We start from the raw sequence: 13,551 nt of genomic DNA on the forward strand, positions 1-13,551 counted from the left end.
TGCGGAGGAGCAACAGGAAGTCAGCCGGCTCGACCAGTGGAAGCACTCTCTCCAGCCACTTTCGTACAAATGAATGGGGCGCCATGTTTGGACGTGGTATCCAGTTGTACTGACATCCATGGCACAGAGCCACCGAGACAGGACCCGGATGTTGCTGGTTGCGTACTAGAAAACATGACATCATCCCTGTGGAGTTGTGGCTGCTCAGGCTGCAGTACAGGAGATGCGTGTACAAGAACATGGGCTCCCAAATCTGACAGCCTTCACACCATGTCGCAGATCTGTTCATACTTTCATCTACATAGGTGGTATGAGTATTTGCTCCTCTGGCGTTTAATAGATGACAGTGTTTTGATTGGGCATATGAGATGGATTTAAAGGATTCATAAATCCAATAGTTACATACATTTGTATATGATGAACTGGGCATTTTAGTATATTTTGTAATATGGTTAAAGGAGGGTATACTAATTAGGCTACTGTAGCCTATAGAATTAGTATAGTATTATCACAATTTCACAATTGTCAGTATTATTATTGTTTGCTAAAAGTGCTCAAATACATACATATATACACACCTTGAGCTGCATTCTATTTTCAGGTCGAGATTTAACATGAAAAACATGATCAATTTGAAGTGATTATATATATATATATATATATATATATATATATATATATATATATATATATATATATATATATATATATATATAATGTAAATAAATATTTTTTGTAAGTGATTGTTCTCGGAAGCAAAACCCTCATATTTTTCAGGAAACAATGTCATTATGATATAATGTTATTGTTTTGTGGTATTCAGAATTTATAGAGGATTCTGCAAGCAATTATGCTGCACAAGACCTACATAAGCCAACTGTATGGCGTACAATAATAAAAAAAATAAAAAATAAATGCAGTGCGTACAATGCTGGAGTTGATGCTAAGAAACATAATTCAAAGATAACATGATTATGAGACAAATGTTTCTTTACAGATTTAACGTTTTATGATCGAATATACTTTATGGAGGCAAATATTTGTATTTGGGATTGTGCTGGGGAACAATCAGCCCAGGGATGTCGTCACCTATTTTAGCTTCTCCTGTTCATTCTCTGTTGACCTGTGCATGATTTCAACATTAGAGGCCATGGACAAATTTTTCCATTTTTCTTGCTTGGTTTTGTGATGCTTTGTGTATGTGTTTCTGGCACTCCTGCTCTTTTTAACATAGTGAAGGGGGAATTCGGCTTATTTTGGTTTTCCATCGCTGTACTAAAGGTGAATTGTGTTTTTTTGAAACAGCAATCACTTTTAGAGAGCCAACAAGTTTCCGTGTAACACTGGGTAACTGTTGTGGTTAAAGATCATTATTGCAAAAAAGCTGACATTCACAGAAAAAAAGGACTGTTTCTACAACCTCAAGACAGCAGGAAGAATGAAGACTGTTGCCAATGACATTTAAGGCAGATAGATAAATAACAGATAAAGATTCAAAATAGGAAAACATTTCAAAACTGAATGGAAAATAAATATATTATAGTTTAAGTAGTTTCATCAATTTCAGATCAAGTTGTGCTTAGTAACATGCTACATAATCCACAATGATTTGATTTAATCATTTTACAGCACAGCAAACCTGGTGGCATGATATATTCCAATATATTAATAGGGATATTAATAAGGTTACAAAGAAATACAGACTGAGATGTATGTATTACCCTGATAATCCACTGCATGACGCTTATAATCAGTGCTACTTTGAAAGCAATTCCTTCACAATAGAAATAGTTGAACTACAGTAAAGTTACTCAGTAAAAAAAAAATGTGTGTGTGTGTGTGTGTGTGTGTGTGTGTCTTTGTATGTGTCTGTGTCCATGTGTCTTTTCTTTTTTTCCATACACCAAAAATCTTAATTATTCAAAAGTAAGTAATCAGTGGTAGACATTGGTGAATGAGTGGAGGTTGTGTGCATGCACGTGTGTGTGTGTGTGTGTGTGTGTGTGTGTGTTGGTGGTATATGGTATAAATATATAATAATGCTGCTATCAGCAGCACCATTATTGGCCTCCACCTTTGGTGACTTTCATATTTTCATGTTTTAACTTTAATTGCTCTTTCTTCATGTGTCTTTTCCCACAAATCCTTTTCAGAACTAGAAAAAAATATTTTCAGATTAAAAAAATAATTAAGTTTGTCTTTATTTGCAAACCCACTTTGAAAATAAAAGGGTTTAATCTGACAGCTATTGTGTTATCTGACTACAACTAAAAAAGTTGAGAAACAAGCATCTACCTGAGCATTTGACCAACTTTCAGCACTGGTTCAAAAATAAATAAAAAAAATAGATATAATAATGGGCACTTGGATTGCTACACAATGTTCAAGTGTGGTTCAAGGGGGTTCAATTACAGTAGAACAGCAGCAAGCTACTACAAAAAAAATAATACATGAAGTTCACTATTCCCTAACACTGCTTATAATCATCATTTGTTGATGGTGTTTCCATCACACCATTAATGTTCATTTATCTCGGTCTTCAGCTCCCTAAAACTTGACATGCGCGTAGCCTTTATTTTGAAAATCTTCTAGCGGAGGTGACGTTGATATCCTTTAACTGCAGCTTTGTTTTGGCTGAAGCTGCTCTGATTCTACACTGTTAGCTTCTTAAACCATTAGTCTATTGCGTTTCACACTAATGGACTGCTGTCTTGATTCTGCTCTGTGGTGTTTTATACCACTTTATTTACTTCTTCACTTCCTGTGTTTTATTTTCGCGGATGCAGACTTCACTCTGCTGTGGGCAGGTTTGTTAGGCCACAGGCCAGGTGAGTTTACTATACCTGTCTTCCTGTCTCTCATGGAGTCCTATTGACTAACCAGACGTGTATCTGTTTTACGGTGTGATAGTACAGTCAGTGACAATGTTCCCATTCCTGAATAGATAAACTCATTGAGGTTTCATTGCACTGGTAAATGGTTAAACCAGTATGAGCTAACAGTTGGTTCAGGCTCCTCTGAGCTCTTCAAAGGTCAAACTCCTCTTTTTATATGGAGTAAAACATTTCCCCAAGTCTTGTCGATTAGCCTTTTCATATCTGGGGTTGATACACAGAAATGGAAATGTTCTGAGATCATATTTTTGTGTAAAAGTATTTATCCTGCAGTACTCGTGCAGAGCATCCCATTTAATAATTATTCTATTATTGTTTTGTAAATAGTGATGCATTGATGTGTACATCAATAGCTGTAACTGGTGAAGATGGGGCTCATTTTAATTACTCGATATGCTAGTGTGTGGCTTAATTTAAAATATATAATGTATTAGTTTATTTATATTTTACACTTTTAACTAAATTTGCAAAGTAACTAGTAAATCAAGCTTTAAAATAAATGTAGTGAAGTAAAAAGTACATTATTTGCTCATAGAATAGTATATAATATCAAATAATCATATAATATAAACATTATTTTCTCAAGAGAAGTAGAAAGTAGCATAAAATTAAAATTTTCAAGTGAGGTACTTATGGAAAAAGGTATCGAGACATTTTATTTCAGTAGAAGAAAGTAATGCAAAAACACTATAATTTATATTCAGTTTTAAATAAAGAAAATAATCAGAAAATAATCTCAGATCTATTTCCAGACAACAGGAGCACAGAGCCATAATCAACAGTGTAAATATCACTTATGGTCAAAGTAGACCATGTCTTAACTATTTATTATACTACTTACATTTACTGTTTTAGAAATGGTAAATGCATTACATTTTTGAAATGTTAGTTTTGCATGTAAAAATTCTTCATAGCAAATATTTACTACATCTGTCAAATACATGTAGTGAAGTAAAAGCTAGAATAGTTTCCTCTGAAATGCAGTGTAAATTAAAAAGTAAATGTTACTTTCCAGGTGGACATTGCTGGTTACATTTTTGTTTTATGGAGCTCTATATATCTAAGCACGTTTCAGTTAGTTAGATATGGTTTGTGTTTCCAGGCAGTTGTTGTAAAATAAATAGCCTTCAGGGACCCTCAAAACAAACAGGAATTGTTTGAATGTCCCTGGGGGAGACGAGAACCAGTAGTGGTCTAATCAACATTTTTTAGTAGTCTAGGACATGAAATGTTGATGAGTTGTGTTTTTTTTGTTACCAGAGAATAAACTGAGAGGGCTGGTGGTGTGGGTCACTGGAGCCTCCAGTGGTATTGGAGAGGAGCTGGCCTACCAACTAGCGCGCTGTGGATCACGTCTCATTCTGTCGGCTCGACGTGAGGACGAGCTGAACAGGGTCAAACGTGGCTGTTTAGGTGAGAAAATGTGAATTATTGAAAATGTTTTGTGTTTTTTGCAAGCTAACAGAAAATTTAGTCAAAGTTCACCAGTACTGTCTCAAACTTTAAAGTTAACCAGAGCAACACAGTAATAAAACTGTTAATACTTTGCCAGAGGACTTTCATTCAGTCTTGCAAAGTTGTGACCAGCTGAATTCTTTCCCTCATTTATTCCTCCAAGAGAGCTCAGACCTCCAGGATGAAGATATCCGTGTTCTTCCACTTGATTTGTTGGAGAGAACATCGCATGAGGGAAAAACAAAAGCAGCGATTCAGTACTTTGGACACGTAAGGCCACTGCAATTGTTTTTTTTTATAATACATTGTGTTTTCATCATTAGTTTTGTTGCATTTCATACATTTCTGGTGGAAACACTTCAGGTGGGAAAGTAGAAGACTCTAATTTGTTGTTTTCAGCTGCTGTTATTGAGTGTGCTTGTAAGAGCAAACTTTATACTATTCACCGGACTTAATCCTATTTATTCTACCGTTTCTTCCGTGTTTCTTTCGGTTGACTACTCCTCCCAGAGTTTTGGTCACACATACACTAAAAAGGTATCAAATCAACCGGCTTGGCCTTGACAAGTGTGCTATGATTTTTCTAATGGTTTCGGCAAACGGCTTTCAAATTATTCGGCAACAACACGCCAAAAAATCCCCCCAATGGTACCATATGGAGAGGCTAGAGTGGATATCATCATCGCTAGAGTGGAGAGGGAGAGAAAAAATATAGATAGAAGATAGATTTGGAAACTGTGCTTGAGGCAGCAGATGCCACTCTACCGAAATAATTTACACATAGAAATGTAGGAAAATTCGTCTTCTTCGAGTTATAGTCAAATTTCTGGAGGAAAGCAGAGGTACCAGTTTCTTCTGATCGCTCCAAAAAAAACAATTTCTTAATTTTTCTTCACAAAACACATATGTAGACGTTCAGGAAGAACTCGGGATGCTCAAAGTGAAGTCCGTTCAATGATAGGAACTACGGTTTGGCCAAAAAATGCTTTCTGTTCGAGGGGAACTTTCAGCAGTTCAAATTGTAACCTTATAATTTGTAATAATAAAAAATGGGTGAGAGTCACGGGCCAGAGTCAAGTACACTCAAAAATTTTTTTAGACATTTTCTAATTATCTTCCTTTTAATAATTTGTAATCAAAGCAAACACATACTCTAGAAGAAACTGTATTAAGTCCATTCACTTTACTGTTGTATTTTCATGATACCGTTTTTCTATTCTCCATTTGTGTCCATTTGCCTTTTCAGATTGATGTCCTAATTAACAATGGCGGCCGGAGCCAGCGCTCTCTATGCATGGAGACCAGTGTTGATGTGTATCAGGCCTTGATGGAGCTCAACTACCTGGGTACGGTCTCCGTCACCAAGCAGGTGCTGCCTCACATGACGCAGCGGGGCTCTGGGAGCATCGTGACTGTCAGCAGCATCGTCGGCCTCGCCGGGGCTCCCCTGTCAACAGGATACTCCGCCAGCAAACATGCACTTCAGGTGAAGGCAATACAGAGTGCGCTAGAGTAGTCACATAACATGGTGTTTGTTTGTTTCACTCCAGCTTCCTCAGAGAGTGCTTAGTTCTGATCACACAAGAGCATGTCTCGTTTATCTATCTGTAACTTTTATCACGTTTTACTTCCCCTCTTTAAAATGATCAGGAGAGCAACACAACAACCAAAATATATGCAGGAGTCAAAGTGAAGCGTCAATTAAATTAGAGTTGTATTTCTAACAGTGCTTCAATGAAAATTTGCAAAAGTTCACAAATGGGTGGGGGGATGGGATGTGGTGGTGGTGCCAAATAATTGAAATTAACCCATAAGAACCCACGGTGACACCCATGTAACAAACACTTTAAATCTTCTAGAATCTCCCATTTTCAGCTTTATGGTTCACATTAACTCATTAAATCCCTAAGCGATATATACTCAACACCCTGGTGTGGTGGTCATGTGACTTTGACAAGAAGTGACTTCTCCAAAATATGTGTGTGCCTGGAAACAGAAATGTGAAAAAGTAGCTAATTTCAAAAAGCTTATTTTTTGTTCCGAGGCTAAGTTTAAACCCATTTAACAATTCTAATCCATTAATATGGTGTCCTTTATTGCATTTAACTTGTTCTGACCATATTTCCTGAACAAATTAAAATCACAATTTTGATATATGTTATGGAGATGCAAACAAAAAGGCAAATTATTATTTTGTTTTCATTTATTATTATTTTGTTACCTAAAAACAAATCTAAAAAAATAATTTGTTGTTAAACAGCACTATTAATGTGACAATTTTGATAAATGTTGTGGAGACGCAAAGAAAAAGGCAAATCTGTGTTTCTGTAAGCAGAAAATGTGTCTAGTTTATTTATTTTAAAATAGGAAATATTATAAACGTAAATACGATAAATACCCAATGTATCATATATATGTCACATCACAGATCTTTGACATTTAGGGGTAGTATTTTTTTTTAAACATCAAAAATGTGTTCTATGTGGTCCACTTGGTCTGTGGTATATCCCCCATAATTTTCCTAAAAGGATAACTGGGTCTGGGTTCTTATGGGTTAAGACAACAAAACAAAGACCTAACTAACATATCAATAAACAGTTTTTAGAAATAAATACACACGTGACACCAATCAATAATCCTAGTGTGTCTAACAACAGAAATGACCTACGTGATTCACAGTGTGGGGTACCCAAACTAACCTGTCACCCCAATCTCACCACCACAGAAATACACTAACTAATCTTATTTAAGTTGTCCAGCACACAAAACACAGATCTCACAGACAGAGAGACGGGATCCTGACAATAGACCCTTTTAGACTGGAACACACCAGCTCTGATTGGTCAGCTGCACAGGTGGAACTCAGCTTCAGGTGGAACTCAGGCCCCGTTTACACGAGGTTGCTCGCGGGTAAAAACGACAAAATATTTTATCGGAAGTGCCTTTCCTTTAGACGGTGACGCCGTTTTTGGGGCTTAAAGACGCAAAAATCTGAAACCCCCTTCCAAAGTGGAAAAGTTAAATATGCTCCGCCGTAGCGTGTCCGTCTACACTGCCAAGACGCAAAACTCTGCTCAGATCTGCTCACGTCACGTATGTATTTACGTCACATACATGCTCCAGTACAGGAAAATAAACAAACGTGTGATTATTTCCATGCGTCGGACCTTCAAGCTGCTCTGGCAGCTCTAATAAACTTACAGGAGTCTTTCCACCAAATGTACAGGATATGTACAGATAGTATTACTGAACAGAGAAGGATCTGGAATTACCTCTATCACATTTTGAATGCAACAATTCGTCGGAGGCGAGCCAGACGGCTGTGAACGAGACCTGGGAGATCTAGTGATGGTGGAGAACTTTGTGGAAGGAGAAGCTGATGGAAATGTGTGGCGTGAAAACTTCTGCATGCCCAAAGATGCTCTTATCGCTTTAAGTGATGCTGCCTGGCTGCATACAATCGAATTTCACGCACTTTTGCACGCAGATTTCCTCCCGAAAATGCTTGTCTAAACGAGGAATAAAAAGTGAAGACGCGACGCCACTTTTGCGTCTTCTGGTCAGACCGTCCTCGTGTAAACGTAGCCTCAGCTTCAGGTAGTAAGCACCTGGGAAGGAAACAGAGAGGAGGGGGAGGAGAGGCAGAAACACACACACATAACCAGCCCCTCATACAAACAAGCAGCCCAAAGTGTTTCACATAGCAACATTAAAACATCACAGACAATAAAATAAAGTATGCAACAAATAATTAATAATAATAAGTCTAAAAATTACAACACTCAAACAATAAAATATATAAAACAAAAACAATAGATAAAAGTTAATAGAATTAAAAAAAATAAACAAACACCAGAGGTTAAAAATAACAATTATTAAAGCCTACAAAACAAAAATGATAATAATTTTTACGGCAATAAACTTTTAGAAATCAATAAATAGTAATAAAGTCAATGGAATAAACAATTGGGGTAAAAAATAATGTAAAACCAATCATTACAATTTTCAAAATTGAAAAGAAAAAACACAAAATAGAAATATTACCAAGAGTAAATTACATTTTGATTAAAAATAACAACAATAAACTGCTAAAATATGATTAAATAAAACAATAAAAAATAAACACCTGGCATCAAAATTAATGATGCAAACTTAAAAACTAATGCTATAATGTTACACTAAATTAAAAGCCTGATAAATCGAAAAATAAGTATTTTATTTTAAGAGTAAGGTCATTACAACAGTCTAAATGGCAAGTAATAAAAGTGTGAGTATTTCAGTATTTTACAGTTTTAAAAAAGTCTGACTTTGTTGATATTCTTGAAATGAAAAAATGTTTTTTTTTTTAAATGAAGTTAAGATTTAAGTCAGTTTAAAATCACCCCAAAGTTTGTTTTGTTTTTGTGAAGAATTAAAACCAGTACTACTTTAGGCTCTATTAAAAGTTGTTGCTGATTGTCACTGTTTATTGTCTGTAGGGTTTCTTTAATTCCCTTCGGACTGAGCTGACTGACTATCCAAACATCCTCATCAGCACAGTGTGTCCAGGGCCTGTGCAGTCAAACATCGTCCACAACGCCTTCACAGAGGAGCTGAACAAGGTATTTGTTACAGAGCTGTTGAATTTGAACAAATCAATCTTGTATTTTTTACCAGTGAGTGACATGAGAGTAGCTATTTTCATTTTCCTTCCATTACGTCAGCCGATGCCTGCAGCTGGTAACCAGGAGCACAAGATGCCAACAAGTCGCTGTGTGCGTTTAATGCTGGTGGGAATTACCAATGGTGTCAAGGAAATGTGGATCGCAAAGCAGCCCTTCCTCCTGTTTTACTACGTCTGGCAGTACACGCCCACACTCGCCTGGTTCATGACAAACATGATGGGAAGAAAAAGGGTGCAGAATTTTAAAGCTGGTCTGGTAGGTATTTATCTCCTTTGTTAAAGAACTATAGGGGGAAAGTGTTGTGCTGGGACTCTTCACCCGTGAGCATACACTGAGGAATAAGGACACCGTTTTGACTTTTCCTTCTTTATATTAAACTTTTTCAGCAGCAGCTCAGTACACACACATTATTCAACACATGCTGATTCTAAGGACCCCGAATGTAAACATAGCTGCCCTGTAAACTGCCCGACTCGAACAGACTGAACTAAAAAGTGCCTGACTAAATTATTAACCTGTTTAAATCAACATTATCAATATAATCAAATTAACAGATTAATAGGGTGTATTTGCTGGTCACAAAGGGAATTGATAACATCCTTTTTAGGAAAGTCAGCGTGATGTGTATTCAACTTGGTGATGTAGATCCATTCATTATCATGAACCGCTTATCTGAACTTTTGGGGGGGGCTGGAGCCGATCCCAGCTGACATTGGGTGAGAGGCGGGTACACCCTGGACAGGTCCCAGTCTATCACAGGGCTGATACATAGAGACAGACAACCAGTGACGCTCTCATTGACACTAGAGGTGGGGGAAATGAGTACAGCAAAGTATCAACCGCGAAGTGTCGATATTTAGCAATTATTTAGCATCAGTATCTTCACGTTTTTTTTTTTCTTTTTCTGGAGACCGTATCGGCTAACTTTTTAGGAATATACTGGAGATACTGGTTTCATATGAAACTAGAAGATTTAAGGAATCTATGAGCACCATGTTTCGCAACGTTATTTCACAGACACAGTCATTTCAAAACTTTACAGAGCAGTTAAGCTTAAAGTTTTTGAAAGTTTGATAAAATGCTGCAGTTGTTGTCGTCCATACATGTTTGATATCAGTTCAGTTCAGTTTGACTGAATACTTTGTTGGTCACTCTGTGGGTTTGACTCTCATTGTGGAGCAATAAAAAGACTGAAGTGAGATGAATAGACTGAGAATTTTATCTTATTGGACAAAAATGTAATTTTGAGGACACAAAATGCAGTTAAACATTTAAATTGCAATATATTGTATCACAATACTCACCATATCGCAAAATGCTTAAAAACGAAATAATATCGTATTGTGACTCAAGTATTGGAATAAAACCTTATCGAGGAGCATCCGGTGATTCCCACCTCTCATTGACACCTAAGAGCAATTTAGTGTCACCAGTTAAACCTAAACAGTTAAACCTGTTTTTGGACTGTGGGAGGAAGCCGGAGTACTCAGAGAGAACCCATGCTGACACGGGGAGAACATGCAAACTTGTCATTTTTTAGCAGAGGATCACCTGATATGAATTAACTTAATCATCCCTCATCCCCACCTACAGCCCTGTGTTAAGCACACATACTGTCACTATCACAGATGGTTTCAATTAACATTGTTTACCTTAGTCCAGAATTCTGCTGTTAAAAAGTAAAGAAATGTGTCAAGAACAGAGAAATGTGTTCTCTCTCCCAGGGCTGCAAGAACAAAATGACATCATTCTGTTCTTGCAGCCCTGGGAGAGAGAACAAATTTCTCTGTCCTTTACACATTATCTGGGCAGAACTTTGTTTTTGTGGTATACGAAAACTATTTTGATTGGTCAGAAATTTGAATTTGACGTGTCCTGCAGTGGGAGGGCACTATGAGAACTTCTGCAGTTGGGTTTTTCGTGAAGTATGAAATGTCCTGGCCAGAAATAACTTTTTTCTTGTTCTTTCCACCTTGAGAACAAGAACAAATTTCTCTGTTCTTGTGGAGTATGTAAAGGGCTTAAGTCATGCTTAGAAAAACTTTGGATGCATTATATAAATCCAATAAGAGAGGATTAGTATTCTATATGAAGTCATACTCCTGATTTAGTCTAAAGGAATACTTCAGCCTGCAAAGTGATAATTTGTATATCAGTTACTCACGTCGAAGTCGTGTAGAAAACAGTTTTTCCTCATATGCCTCCTTGTGCAATTTGTGCAGCTTAATCCCAGTCTCTTTTATCCAGTCGTATACTCACTACCTTCCAAAAACATGATTGCTAAAATCTTACTATAAAAGAAAAAAATGCACAATCTCACACTCTCGCAGGCGCATGTCATCACTCAACCTAAAGTACTGCAGTTATTTTATAGAAGATGTATGTACATGAGATAAAAAGGATCCCCTTGGCCTTGTTACTGCATTCTGTATGGCTGACCTTGCTGCGTTAGGACCAGGGACCGGGGGATTCTCACTGTGTCAAAGGACCTAAAATACTTGAATAAAGCAGAACGTGGCAGACACTATGCAGAGCTGTGTCTTAACAGCTGGGGGGTCTCAGCTGTTACTGACCTTGCTTGACTCAAATGAGAAGAAGACGGTGGCCAGGGTATGACAGTGAGCATGGCTACTTCCCTGCGGTGCTGACTGACTGACCAGTGTGCCTGTTGGCCTCTGCTGGAAAGTGACAGCTGAGGGCTGTGAAGAAAGGTCATGTTCCAACTGGCCTAACATCGGAGCCTCACATGCTTATACTTCAGTAAAGGCTGACATATCCTTTTGATACTAATAAATAAATAAATTGAAACGAACTAGACCATATTTCTTAGAGGTGTGAATCCCCAGAGGCCCCATGGTACGATTTTATTCCGATACTTGAGTCACGATATGATATTATTGCAATTTTAAGCATTTTGCGATATGGTGAGTATCGCGATACAATTTATTGCGATTTAACTGTTTAACTGCATTTTGTGTCCACAAAATTAAATTCAATCAAGAATTGTTTTTGTCAAATAAGATAAAATTCTCAGTCTATTCATCTCACTTCAGTCTTTTTATTTCTCCACAATGAGAGTCAAACCCACAGACTGACCAACAAAATGTTCAGTCAAACTGAACTGAACTGATATCAAACATGTTGGACGACAACAACTGCAGCATTTTATCAAACTTTCCTCAACTTTAAGCTTCACTGATCTGAATTTTTATGAAAAAAAAAACTTTGCAGCGCTATTTTGACAACTTATCGACGTGATTTGACGCACATGGTGCCTGTAGATTCCTTAGATATTTTAGTTTCACATGATAGCAGTATCTCCAGTATATTCCTAAAAGTGAGTCTGCTATGGCCTCCGGGAAAAAAAACAGCGATAATACTGGCGCTAAATATCAATACTTGGCCATGAATTGATATAATATTGCCACGCAAAATATAGCAATACTATGCTGTAACGATTTTTTCCCCCACCTTTATTATTTCTCCCCTAACATCAGTGAAATCACAGGCAATGCCACGCTCACGCTTGAGACTCGGGTTGCACAGGGAAGGTAAATTCCCAGAAATTTTCCAAGGCAAGTTAAAGACATAGTCAGGAACGCAGAAATGTTTTCCTTTAGCAAACTCTGCTTGGTGTTTCACTTTGCTATGTTTGCGTTTTTCAGCACTGCGGCCACTATTTACATAGGTTCATGCTCATAGGGAGACGCCAAGAAAGATCACAAACGTGGCAAAATGAAAAGAAAAGAGAAAATCCAGGCAGAGGACAGGGTCTCTGCTGACAGACACACTTCTAGTGGGTCATAAGAGATTATTGAGAGGGATTTGTTTTGTACTGGTTTATACAGAGAAAATTTAAATATAAAAATCATACCCTTTAAAAGGGCTTACTCATCAAAGGTTTAATCTTTTTTTTCAGTTTTAAATATTGTCTTCTTAATATATGGTGAGAGACCGATCTGTTTATGACCTGCTAGATACAGACGGAGCAAACCACCCCTATATTTCTGTGTTATTCCTGTTAATTCCCATGTAAAGTTTCCACCTTGAATATTACCAGAATTTTTCCAACCACCATACAATTACTCCAGATAAATGTCACAAGGATGCAGTACAAGTAGAGGCACTTTTCACGTTTTAGTAAAAAAACAAACTGTGCTAACAGCCGTTCCTCTTTTTTTGCAGGATGCAGACTCTGCATACTTCACTAAGCCCAAGACCTCCTGAGAGTCACATCCTCAAAAGGAAACACATTTATTGCATTCCTGATGATCGACCTGGAAATTGATGTGGGTGTCTCTGCCTTTTCTTGAAGGAAAACATTTACATCTGCTTTGAAAGCTCAAAGCTCTCTTCAAAGAGCATTCCACAGACAGTATTATTTCAATATGCTTTCATCTCAAAAGTAAAGTCAATCCTATATTTTTCTTTTTTTATATATAAAACAAGCATGTTCAGATAATGTGAATGTGAAAACTATGAATTCCATGTAATAAAAAACTAAACCTTTTGAATAAAATTGAGTTTGGATCCTTTTT

The 13,551-nt window shown here is 37.1% G+C and overlaps 1 protein-coding gene across 2 annotated transcripts; it reads left to right on the forward strand.

Annotated features, from left to right (window-relative positions):
• Positions 1-2,586: 2,586 nt before the first annotated feature.
• dhrs7 (dehydrogenase/reductase (SDR family) member 7) lies at positions 2,587-13,548 on the forward strand. Of its 2 annotated transcripts, XM_059353506.1 has the most exons (7): positions 2,589-2,828; positions 4,155-4,307; positions 4,513-4,619; positions 5,596-5,835; positions 8,828-8,950; positions 9,053-9,268; positions 13,199-13,548. In XM_059353506.1, exons 1-7 carry the CDS (start codon positions 2,699-2,701, stop codon positions 13,238-13,240), a joined length of 1,011 nt encoding a protein of 336 aa, XP_059209489.1. In that variant the 5' UTR covers positions 2,589-2,698; the 3' UTR covers positions 13,241-13,548. The 2 variants fall into 2 exon arrangements, with proteins under 2 accessions (XP_059209490.1, XP_059209489.1); XM_059353507.1 differs by lacking the exon at positions 13,199-13,548 and having other exon boundaries at positions 2,587-2,828; positions 9,024-9,261.
• Positions 13,549-13,551: the final 3 nt, after the last annotated feature.

Source organism: Centropristis striata, chromosome 16, assembly GCF_030273125.1.
Source record: "Centropristis striata isolate RG_2023a ecotype Rhode Island chromosome 16, C.striata_1.0, whole genome shotgun sequence".
In the NCBI taxonomy this organism is placed as follows: domain Eukaryota; kingdom Metazoa; phylum Chordata; class Actinopteri; order Perciformes; family Serranidae; genus Centropristis; species Centropristis striata.

What these genes read in the sequence shown, in the direction of transcription:
- dhrs7 (XM_059353506.1), top strand. Translation starts at nt 2,699, where the DNA reads ATGGACTGCTGTCTTGATTCTGCTCTGTGGTGTTTTATACCACTTTAT. An exon ending in GGTCAAACGTGGCTGTTTAG is followed by an intron (nt 4,308 to 4,512) that starts GTGAGAAAATGT and finishes TATTCCTCCAAG; the next exon opens with AGAGCTCAGACCTCCAGGAT. An exon ending in AGAATTTTAAAGCTGGTCTG is followed by an intron (nt 9,269 to 13,198) that starts GTAGGTATTTAT and finishes CTTTTTTTGCAG; the next exon opens with GATGCAGACTCTGCATACTT.